At 37.9% G+C, this 12,838-nt stretch overlaps 1 protein-coding gene across 1 annotated transcript; it reads left to right on the top strand.

The window, feature by feature from the left end:
• Positions 1–3,295: 3,295 nt before the first annotated feature.
• On the top strand, positions 3,296–11,034 carry LOC131266476 (uncharacterized). Its single transcript, XM_058269023.1, has 4 exons — positions 3,296–6,722; positions 7,536–8,237; positions 8,676–9,265; positions 10,993–11,034. Exons 1-4 carry the CDS (start codon positions 3,296–3,298, stop codon positions 11,032–11,034), a joined length of 4,761 nt encoding a protein of 1,586 aa, XP_058125006.1.
• Positions 11,035–12,838: the final 1,804 nt, after the last annotated feature.

Consider the following 12,838-nt stretch of genomic DNA (forward strand, 5'->3'; position numbering starts at 1 on the left):
AGAAAACGGGAAAGGAATTACAAAACAGCAGTTCAAGGAGATGTTTCCACCAACCGCTGTTTACGCGGGTAAAGACAGGAATAAGGCAGTGGCTAAAACTATTCAAACGCTTTCAAGCGACACCCATGTTGTGACCCAATGGGCAAAAAAACCATTCCAAACGCCAATAACCCAAGACGTTTTAAATGAAATACATGAAGATGCATTTCTAAGTGATATTTTCATAGAAGTAGTAAACAATGAAGAAAATGAAATTACTTTCTCTTTCGAGTGTGATTTCCCTATCACCCAGTCGTTTTTGCTATTTAAGGGTGCTCCCGGAAAACCTGGAGGTTCCGGAGGGGTGAAAGGTCGCGGCGGTCAGGGTGGATACGCTGGAGAAATAACAGTAAAGAATGTTACAACAAACCGACAGTTTCCCGTGAATAGTTTTAGTAATCAAGGAGAGGAAGGAGAATCCGGACGTGGTGGCTTGTTTGGAAATCATGGGACCAACGGAAACGATATGGCTTATACTGATTACAATCCAAGCATATTTTCCTCTTGGCCCCAATATTATGGGATGGATGGGAATAGTAAATTATCGCTAAATTTTAACGATACTAGAAACAGTGAAAGAATATATTGTCCTTATAAAGATTGGAGAGGTACTGATTACAAATATTGTTCGATTAGCTATTCCTCAAATGAGCAGAATGTGAATAAAAAATATCAGGAACGGAACAACTCCGATACAAACGAACGAAAACATCATGGTCTTGCAACGCGAAAGAACCCAATTTTGGAAAACAAATTGCGTGCTTCGTTCTCAGATTATTTGATTGTTATTGAAAAAACCACAAAGTCAGCTGAATTGAATGCTAAGCTTCATATACCACAAATATCTTCGAATACTAGCGGTAAAACTTTTGGACGAACAACTTCAAGCAATATCATACAGCAGACTGCTGAACCTAAATTGGATATCACGAAACAAACCGCTTTGCAGAATGGTCCAACGAACGAAGAGCAGAAAGAACGAGAAGAGCAACATATCAGCAAGATATCTGAAATAGTGATTGCAACACAGAACAAAGTTAAAGAAATCACCAAACACCAGCAAGATATTTCAGAAACATTAGTAGAAGTAACTGAACTAGATGTAACACAAAATACACAGGAAACCGAAGTACACCAAAGTGAAGAACGTTTGATTTCAGATACTGCTATCGAAGAAAATCAAGAGGCGAATTTGAGTACCGAACAAGAACAAACGATCGAATCAAACATCAAGCGTCATGTGGAATTTGCCCATGAAGTAGATGAATCGCCACGTAAAGCTATACAACTTATCGCAAAACTTGAAAGTAGCCATGGTTACTGTTGTCCTGTTGATTTGTTGGATATTGGTTTCAGAAAAGTAGATAACTGGTCAATATTAAGGAGCCAAATTATATCCCGTAAAGATCTTCAAGATCTCTTTTACAAATTCGAAACTACAACAAACTACTCTAAAAAGCATTTCTTTGGAAATGATTGGATACAGCAATCCGCTGCTCTTCAACTATTAGTCGTAAAGTATAGACTCGCAACAATTGAAGAAATAAATAAACAGTTACCTCAGTACGAAAATGTTCAGGAAGATACACAATTAACTGCAATAGAAGCTATTAAATATCTCGTAGAAGATCAGTCGAATGATAATAAAATCTCACATCGAATACTAGGACGATTGAATCCATATCTTTACGGAAACTCCCAAGAGCAACGGGAAAAACTGTCCAGATATTATAGCGAATATTTCACAACCACAAACGATAAGTTGACACAATCTTTCATATTAGAGATGGGACATTTAGAAGATTGTACTGGCTGCATTAAACATATTTATGATGAATACAAAACCTTTGACGTCCAAGGAAAAATTTATTCAACCGCACTACAAGAGTTTGAACGACAGCTTTCTCAGCCAAAGTATGCAGACATTTTTCGTTTGTGGAAAATGCGAAGCGTAGATCGTTCTAGCGGCAAAGAATTAGAAAAACAAGTCCAAAATAACTCATTTCTCAACATTATGTGGGGCCATTTGAGACATCAATTAAAATTCCAGTATGATTGGACCAAGTGTTACAAGGACAAAAACATATTAAATCATATCAGCAAATACATTGAAAAAGCTGGATTTGAATCTAAAACATATCGAGAATTATTGGCTTTTATATTTGATATAAACTTACGAATATATGCAAAAGATTCCGAAGACGACCTGGTTCTGGAAGAGAATTTAAATACCACATCTAAAACTGTTGTCTATTGCTTACGCCTGGCCACCGGATTCATCCAAATCGGGATCAATAAAAGTCATTTTAAATTGCAGCAAGTACGACAAAAAAAAGATGCTATCTATAAAAAGATTCTTTCAAAAATCAGAACACTAAATCATAAGCAGGACCTTGATAAAATGTTAAGCTCCAAAACCTGTTGGGATAACAATTCAGAAGAATTTTCTAGTGTAGAATGTATTGATCCACAGCGTATATTGGAATATTTTCCTCAGGAAGAAAGGCACGAATTGGAAATAAGGCTTTCAAAACTGAGGCCAGAATACATTGGACAGGAGGAAATCTTATATCATTTACATAACCGATTCTCTTGTGAAGGTCGGCATGTTTCATGTGAAGAGATGTACTTCTTCATTAATTCTATCCTTTCACACTGTCTAGAAGGTGGACAGGAGAAGTATACGTTTGCTTGGCTGATTGCAGCGTATCCTCAACGCAACTGGACGGACGAATTAGTTTTGTTGCACTTGGAGAATTACTTTAAGGAACAATTGAAAGAGAAATCAAAATGGCGAGAGTATTTGTCAAAAATACAAAATAAAGAAGTACTGATGTTACTCAGTGGTAAATTAGCTCAAGCGAAATCACTGACTAGTGATCGTATGGAAACCGTTTTGTATCTTTTAAGTAACATTAATAGAGGATCAGTCTTTCTTGAACGATTGGAGTTGTCCGAGTGGCCATATGTCCTCAAAGAACAGTATTGGCTGAGCAAACTGGAAGAAGTTTGTAATGTTAGAGGAGACAATGAAACATCAACCGCTTCCTACTATGTACTCTCTATGGAAAATATATACGGCACAGAGTTGGTGGAAAATTTGTTGATAATACTCCATGATAAAATAAGACTAGAAGGAGTAAGCTCTAACGCATTTATCACCATATTGTCTTACTTCCATAACGGGAAATGGAATCTTTCCGACGCAGACTTGAAAAAACTGAAATACGGCCGTTTGAATGAATGGATGACATTAATGAATGTAAAGTATAACTCATCAAAGGACGAACGCAACATTTCACAATTAGTTGAGTTGATCACGTGTAATGCTAATAGTTCGGAGAATGTGAAAAAGAATTTACCCAACATTGAAAGATCGATCATTGAAATAAACGAAGGTAAATATGAGATTAAGAAGAATATAGTTCACAACCTCATCCCGGTTGGCATTGTAGACTACGAACCAAGCACTAAAATGGTACACGAGTTTACCGAGAACGAAATTCGAATGTGGGCCAAATACTTTAGCACAAGGAAGTACAAAATCGATGTAGGAGATCTTCAGGAAATGCTTGCCGTGATCGATCGAGCAGTAGTGCTCAAAAGAGGTTTCAATCTTCGCGATACTCAAAAACTAGCTGTGCTGACTTTATTGGCAAATGACCGCAGTATCTTGGCCCAAGTTTCCACAGGAGAAGGTAAATCATTGATCGTAGTGGCAGCTGCCATAATGAAAGCATTGTTCGGGGAGAAAGTCGACATAGTAACTAGCTCTTCAGTTCTGGCTAAGCGTGATGCAGAAAATCACAATGATATCTACAGCTTGTTCGGTATCACCGTTTCACATAATTGTAGTGAAGATACAGAGAAACGTAGAGAAGCTTATGTGCTATGCCAAGTACTGTATGGCGATCTGGGAAGTTTCCAACGAGATTATCTGTTGGATCGATTTTATGGGAAAAATATACTCGGAGATCGTGACTTCTCGAACGTGATTGTGGACGAGGTCGACAGTATGCTTGTCGACAAAGGAAATAATATGCTGTACCTATCGCATGATATACCTTGGATGGACAAGCTGGAATCGGTATATCTCTTCATTTGGCAGCAGATCAATTGCCTTGAAGAGATCGACAATGAAATTTACGATGATACAAAATATATAGAAGAGGCAGTCTTGAACGATTTGTATGGAATTATTAGGGAGGAAGATATTGCGAAAATTGACGTGAACCTTAATGATCGCGATCATAAAGTAGTACTGTCCCGGTTGGTAAATGCGAAGATTTTAGATGAACGAGGCAGGTTGTTGATAGAATCCGTAGACGAATTGAAGCTTAGAAAATCATTGAAACCAGAATTCTCGAGATACGCCGATCGTATAAGCTTTCTTCTACAAGCAACCATTGAAAGAAAAAGATTAATACTGGTCCCGAATCATCTTCGATCGTTTGTTGAAAGACATCTGAAGCAGTGGATAAAAAGTGCTATAACTGCATTCTTTATGAATCCGGGACATGACTATGTGGTGGACGTGGACAGAACAGGTACGAGCTCGGATCGTAATGCCAATATCATTATTTTAGACAAAGATACGGGAACGGATCAAGCGAACTCGCAATGGGATGAAGCGTTGCATCAATTTTTGCAATTGAAGCATGGCTGTAAGCTGTCTATGCTCAGCCTGAAGGCCGTGTTTATTTCAAACGTTTCCTATTTCAAACTTCATCGAAAGTTGTGTGGCTTAACGGGTACATTAGGATCCGAGACAGAGCGAAACTTACTTCGTGACATACACGATGTTGATTTCGTGACGATTCCTACTTCGCGCGCGAAACAATTTCATGAAGAACTGCCAATAGTCTGTTGTGGGAGAGAAGAATGGATAAATAGCGTATGTAAACAGGCTCATTTCGTAACTGATGAGCAAAAGCGATCGGTTTTGATTATTTGTGAAACAGTGAAAGATGCTAAGGACCTTCAAAAATCTTTAGGAGATACAGGAACCGTGAACGTCCATAGTTACATGCGGGATTACGACCCGTTTACAGTGGTAAAGGAAGGCAGACAGCTTGATCAGTGCCAAGTGATTATAGCAACGAACTTGGCAGGTCGTGGTACCGATATACAACTCACAAACGCGTTGAGAAATGTCGGAGGACTATACGTATTATTAACATACCTTCCGGGCAACCAGCGGATTGAGGAACAAGCGTTTGGAAGAGCAGCTCGTAGTGGCGATAAGGGCTCTGGTCAGTTAATTATTATCCATTCAAGAGGAATGGAATACAGTAATGCCAAAGTATTACGCCTTAAGAAAGAACGCGACATTGAAGAGGCATTACGCGTTTCAGAAATTAAATCGAACTACAAGAATCGAATCATTGCGGAAGAGAGTTGTTTTAAAGAGTTTCAGTACCTGTATGAAGGGAAAAGGAAGGAACTTAAGGATGCGAAAGTTCCAGATGAAGTGATAAAAATCTTACTCGCAAGCTGTTTGGATAAGTGGGCGTATTGGTTAGATGAACAAAACAAAACCATAATTCTTGATCAAGGAGATAGTCTTAAAAACCAGTTCAAAAGATCATTGGATCAGTTCACGTCTATGTTACATGATTTAAGTCCAGGAACCGCAGATACCAGATTGCATGATTACGATACAAGTGCATGGCTTCCTTGGGTTGATGGGAATCCAGCACAAATGATAGAGCTTGCAAAACTACTCTGCCAAAAATCGTATTGGCGTTCTTTTTCGCTTGGATATAACCATCGGTATGAGAATAGCTTAAAATTATTCAACAATGTTATACAGAGTGAGCCACAATTTTCGGAGGCAGCGCACTACTACAAAGCTTTTGCGTTAGCCATCAATGGCGACACCACAGATAAGACTTTGCTACGACAATTCAAGCAAGAATTGCGATCAGCAGCAAAACTTTTTGAAAAACACAGTATATTAGCAATAAGTGCAGCCACTATCGTTGGGAAGTTGATCGAGAATTACGAAGAAGGGAACAAACGTATAGAAAATGGCTACGAAAAACAGAAGCGGAGCATAATTGATATTTATTCTACATTCATACGTTCTATAGATGATATGCTTGGTACACCTGTTACTTCACAATCATTCGTAAATCATGATATAGACGATCATTTGGCCGCATACTTAATACAGAATCTTCTGCAAATCGGTATAATGACAAATATGAAAATGAAAACGAAAAATATTTCCATGGCAACACTCAAACAAACCGTGAAAGACCTTCCATGCACAATTTCCGTTAACAAGTTGGAAAAGTTTTTATCGAATTACGAAAAAACTATAAATGAAAAGGAATTTGCCAAGGCTTTAAAAAAAGAGATAGAAATACCACGAAGGGAACAATTTTGGAAGATACTAACCCAACAAGGAGCGTTACAGAATGTTGTAAGCTATGTTATTGTAGATCATGAACGAATAAAGGCCGTAGATCCGTCAATGCTAGACTTTATACAAGAAAAAATTAATAACAACACGTTGAAAAAGCAAACCATAGCTAGCACCGACGAGCGCATTATGCTTTACGTAGAGTACATTATTAACCATGCTGAAAAAGAAACCATGTATGAAGAAATCAAAGTGCAGGCTAAAGATAAGAGCGAAGAACTCGTGTTTGTGAAAGAGGAGTTCATTGCTGTTGTAGGCAAGGAAAAATATAAATTTTTAAAAGAGAACAGAGTTTTGTCGTCCAACAAACAAGCAACAATCAACAATGCAAATCTCGAAAAGGTAGTTTTTCCTTGCTTTGATTCTATCGGTATAAGTGATTTTATCGAGAAAACAAGTATTACCAGCAGTGAGGCACAAATAATTTTATCGGAGCTTGCTGAGGCTGGAGTTCTACGAAAACGTACGGAACCAAATCAACATACCTACGAATTGGCAATAAACTTTGATGAAATGCCTCAAGATCAGATACTTTCATGTGCAGCCTACGAACCAGTCGTGCAGATACTATTAGAAGTATGTTTTAGTTACAAATCAGCTTTTCAAAAACTCAAACGACAACTTGATGAGAGAATAAATCCAATACGGTTGGAAATAAGTCCTCAGCCACACAAGAAACTATTTTTTCGCTTAATGGATGAGCAAATCATTAATGCTGGGAAGGTAATGAATGGTAACATCGAAGAGGCATACAGACAAGCGCAAAGTAACAAAAAGGATGGTCAAGGGACGTCGAACATATTGCCCGCCATTCCGGTAATTTATGAATCAAAGTTAACTAACGACAAGGTTATTAAACATATAACAAAAACTTTAAACGCATTGAGGGGCTCTTTAAAAGGTTTAAATGTTCCTAACCCATCCTTAATACCTCTTAGTAACGTTTACGGTCAATCAAATTTTGCTAATATTGAAGAAATGCGTGTTTTTATTGTAGATGGTTTGGACCAACTCATTAATTTACAAGAAAAAAAGTGGACAGCAAAAATGCTTTTGAATACCTTCACAGTGGTTGCGATCGGATTGGCTCAGATTGCCATCGGTGGTATAATAGAATTGTACTTTGCTGGTTTTATGGCACACGTTGGAGCTGCATTTATCAATGAAGGGGTCAACGACCTAATGTATGCAGTAGGAGCCCTCAAGTCAGGATATTTTAGTTGGCAAGAGTACGGAAAACATAAATTTCAGAGCGTAATTACAACCGTTGTCTCCGTGGGAGTGGCAGGATTTCTTTCCAGGGGAGTCAAAGTGTCACGTTATGGACGTAAACTGGCTGAATCTGGTTATAAATGTACAGGACTAGAAGTGGCCAACGCCTCTGGCAAACGACTGATAGAGACCGTTGGGTGTAAAATTGCGTCGAAGGAAGTCGCCAAACGGATTGCTCTGAAATCAGCGGAAAGTATTGTTTTTGGCATAACAAATTCGATGGCGGACGCTGCAATAGAAAATTATCTTCAAAATGTGTGTGATAACATAGGAAACAGATTTATAACCAAAGCAATGAAAGCCGCAGATGATCATAGCATTTCAAATCGCTTGAAAGAAGTATACGATACATTAGGAGTTTCCAAGGCAAAACAAATGATGGACGAGATTACAAACAGCGCTTTCAGCGAACATAATATTTTTGAAACCTATGGTCCCATGGCGAGCAAGGTCCAGGCTGCCGTAGTTCAAGGGTTTGCGCAAGGCATTGCGAAGCAAAGTAAAGTCGGAATCGAGTCAGGAATACCTATCGCCACAATATGTAAAGCTGTATCGCTCCTTGACAAAGCGATGGAGATTGGTAACGTAACCGTTTTTACCTATAAATTTTTTGATAACATAGACCAAGAAATAGAAATTAAACTAATAGAATTGATGGTTGAAAAGAAACTAGACAACCAATTACAAGTAAATGAAATGAACCAAGAGTACATAGAATTTCGAGATGAAATTATAGAACGGTGGGAAAGTTTACTCAGTCAAAGGGTTGGCAATGTTATTTCCCAACAAATAGTAGCTCCAATTGTAAAGCATTACTCTACTTGTATGGTAAAATTAGTTGGGGACCAGCTAAAGAAAGGATATATAACACTCAAAGAGCGCAAATTAAAAAATAAGTTTGACAAAACTAAAGACACGAATATGTATCATAACAAAGATTCCCATGGGAAAACGAACGAGCAAACAAAAGAGTATCACGATAAATTGCTAAAATTATATCGAAAAACCAGAAACTCAACGTTTGTTGCAGCAATCATTTTAGAAAACATACCAATGGACTTGACATGCGTAAAAGCCTGTTCTTTTGTACTTCCACGTGTCCTTAAGAACTTAGGAATCAATGCAGGGGGATTAGAACTTACAGTCGTGGGAGAAAACGGTATGGAACAAACGTTTTGTTCCGCTTCCAATGAAAAGATTAAGCAAAAAGTCACGTTGACGCTGAAGGATAACCACTATACAATTTGTAAAGGTGGATCCCAAGATCGGCCATCAGGTACTGATATTGGTATTAATGATTGTTTGTTTACGGCACTATCACATCAATTTCCTGAATTGCGAAAATTGGGAGCAAAGCGATTTAGGGAATTGATAGCACAATCAATTATGGAAGAACCTGAACTAAAGCATCACATTCGGAAAGGCTATCATAACCTTCCAATAAAACAGGGAGCATACGGTGGTCGTCGCAAAACCGAGGTTATAGAAGAATCCTCATCGACCTCAGACTTTGACCATATTGAGGGGGTACAATATATTAACAAATCAGTTTATAACCATTATATGAAACGATTTAAAATAAATATGGTATTTAATGGTATGGAACAAAAGTTTGCTACAGGAACTAAAAACATCCCTTATGACTTGGTCGAATCTGGAAAATCGGTATATCAAGATCGTGTCAGTAAAGATAAAGGATATGTGCAAGCCCACCTGATAAAGGCAGGCAAAATCAATCCTGACTTTGAACGTGAATATCCTGAACAGGCAAAAATGATGAAAAATGCGCTTGGCCGAACACAGAAAATGCCATGTTGGGCTAACGTATCTACTGGATTCGGTGGAGATTGCGACAAGATCCAACAAGAATATAGACCTAAGCTATTGTCGGTTGACTATAGCAAACCTTTAACGAAAGAAGGGGAGGCTACGCTGAAAAACTATCAGCAAGCATATATTAAAGACTTAAACAAGCGTATAAAAACCATTGAAAATTATTTCAAAAGTAATAAATCAGAAAAGCCAGAAAATGTTGTAAAAAAATCACAACTGCATACTTTCACAGCACTTGAAAAAACAATTTCAAGTTTTACACCAGCCAATCTCCACCAACTGGGAAATGTTAGCATGTCCGACAAAAAAGTGAGTAAATTGAAAAGTCAACTGAATAAAACAACGAATAAAAGAAAAAATCCGGACAATCAATCGGTTTTCCGCAGAAAATAAAATACAAATGTTAAATTTGAACTATTCTAAGGAAAAGCATACAAGACACAACGTGTGCTATCAATGGTGGAAGGTTCTCCCAGGATATTATTATTACGGTCATTAAGTGAAGATTATACAAAGGGGTGTTTCTCCAACACAGATTGTTTTGAAAAATTTATCAATTTTGTAAACAAAATCACATAATGTCCGCACAATTGTTTGTTGCTTTTGGCAGAGAACATGCCTATTGCATTTGTCAACATTTAATTAATTCTACATGGATGCCATATGAAACGGTCATATACGACGAGGCTATGAACCCACCTCGTGTATGATAATCATTTTGTTCTAAATCACATCTCTTCCAAATACGTATGTGCGATAACTTTATCTATCAAACACAAGATCACACCCCTTTTGCTTTCTTATTTGAACCATACAAAAAGTAAGGAAAGTTCATTTTGTGTCATATGACAGTAAAAAAACAGTAAGGTATCAAATACTTATTTTTTTCTGGTTTGAATGATTAGCATTGACTCCTATTCAATATTTTTGAACTAAAAAGCCATTTGCTTTTTTCTAACGAGAGTAAAAAATACTAATTGGCATTATTCAATAAATCATAGAAAAAGATTTGTTTATAAACCCTTCTTGTTATTAAAACATAATTATAGTAATTCTCTAAGTAAACGTCCTAGGATAAGAAACAAGAAGGGTATAAAACTAATCAGTATTTCGAAAGTAATCGTTTGGCAGTAAAAGTTATCGAAATTGATTAGATTACCAGCACAGACAACACTTAAAAATATAAAAATTGATAGCCTAAAAAATACTGATGAGACATGAGGTGCGACAGAGTCAACTACCGGTGACATTCTTCAGACGATATGCTTTAGCAGATTTCGGATTTTATTTCAATGTCCTTGAAATGGGCAGCAAATGATGATACCAACTCTGTCATCCATCGAGAACAGGTATATTATCGTTATAGATCAAGACAAACTTAACTGTATAACGTTTAACACTTTATTCCCAATCGTTTACAGGATGATGGACGTCCAGGAAAAGCAAACGATACATTGACCTAAAAGCTAGCCATGGTTCTGAGAAGTCAGATTTGTGGGAGAAAATTGCCAAAAAACAAAGGCTTGTTGGTTTATGTTCATATGGTTCATATCTTTCGCTCCGAGGCATGATCTGGCGACACAATAAATGTACTAGAAGGCGAGGAAGAATAACCTGGAGCACTCAACCGCGCTACACTACGATTTTACATACAACAGATTATTTGGTCAGAGCTACATAAATGTAAAAATCAGATCACATAAATGTCAGAGCTACATAACTGTGTAAATACTCGTCGATGAATTGGTTGCCTGAAGCTAACAACCAACTGAAATTATAGAATTGTGCTGACTATATCGCCCCTCTTCATCTAGAAAGTACTTCGTATTTCCGTCGCGGACCTCAAACCGGCAGGGCAGCTTGATGACAAGCACTACTCCTACCCCACAATGCCTTGTGTAAAAGCTTATAATCAGCAGAAAAGCCTTGCCTGCTAACAGAAAACGCGGAAAAGGGTTAGGTGACTTCGAAGTGGTTCGCAGTATCGAAATGGAGGTTCTGGTATATACTGAGAACAACAAATGTTGGGCGACCTACGGATTTCTCCTGTGCGAAAATTCATTTTCACAAGCTGTTGACATTGAAGAAACTCCGTTCCAAGAGCTCACTTTGCCATGTACAACATGATCTACGTGTTATAAAACGAACAAAAAAACTGCACAACTATGAGCAATTTCTAGCCTCTAGACTCCGAATCATGTGTGCCGTGATAAGTTGGAAAACAGCCTTTGCAATGGATAAACTCTCGTAAGAGCCGTTTAAGTTAAGCGCATATGATGAATGTGGCATGTCGTGAAGCTCCAGGATATAAGCGATGGAGTGTCTGTCCATTGATTAACCCGGAGACGTATATGCAGTAGTTAGGTCGTGGTCTTTACCGCACGATCGAAAAAGACCAGACGAGCCCTCTGAAATACAGAACAACGAACTCGTAAGTTGCTTCCCTCGATAACGCTCCAGATGATCACATAAATATAACTTATGTAACTTTTTGTTTGTGCTTCAAATTACAGAAACCTGGCTAGCACTACGAAAACGTAAGGAAAATCCACGGATTGCAATGCGATAACCAGCAGCACACACATCCTACATTACTGAATGCTCCTACTACGCGTGAAGTAGGGCAGAATAAGTTATTAAACCAGCGCTGTGTACTAACTGTATATGGAAGAGTTAGAACTCAAAACGATCCGTAATTGATACCGATGTAGGAATGGGTAGATTTTGTCTCTTCAGGTCATACGATATTTTCAGACAACTTGGGTATAAAAGAGTAAGGCTATTTTTATAAAATTTATAAAGTTTGTGGTAGAGTGAGGCAAATATGTTAGAAATATTTTTCGAATGTTTGCAGCACCGTTTTTCAGCGTGCATAACTAACCCCTTTTATTTCATAAATAACATACGTTTGTTACATTGGAAACATCAGGGAAAGTTGTTATATGCGCTAAAATACGGTACACATTGTTTAGAGGATCCAGGACACCAGAGCGGTTCGGCCAGTTTGAGACTCAACCCACGAGCGCTGGGATACCACCTTGATATGAGTTTGAATCCCGACCGAAGCCGAACCCTTCCTCCTAAAGGTAAAAAGTCTAGTAAGCTCCTTATGAGCATGCTTGACCGAAGCCGTTCAATACGCTAAAGAAGAATAAGCAATGAATATATCATTTAATCATTCAATGTTTCATAACTATTTGTATTGTGCTTTAAGGGCAGCGGAGAACTCATAATAAATCTTACACTGTTTTAACTTGTTCTATTTAT

The sequence above is a fragment of the Anopheles coustani genome, chromosome 3, assembly GCF_943734705.1.
Source record: "Anopheles coustani chromosome 3, idAnoCousDA_361_x.2, whole genome shotgun sequence".
Taxonomy (NCBI): Eukaryota; Metazoa; Arthropoda; class Insecta; order Diptera; family Culicidae; genus Anopheles; species Anopheles coustani.

What these genes read in the sequence shown, in the direction of transcription:
- LOC131266476 (XM_058269023.1), top strand. Translation starts at nt 3,296, where the DNA reads ATGAATGTAAAGTATAACTCATCAAAGGACGAACGCAACATTTCACAA. An exon ending in GGAGTTCATTGCTGTTGTAG is followed by an intron (nt 6,723 to 7,535) that starts GCAAGGAAAAAT and finishes ATACCTTCACAG; the next exon opens with TGGTTGCGATCGGATTGGCT. An exon ending in ACTTTGACCATATTGAGGGG is followed by an intron (nt 9,266 to 10,992) that starts GTACAATATATT and finishes AATCGTTTACAG; the next exon opens with GATGATGGACGTCCAGGAAA.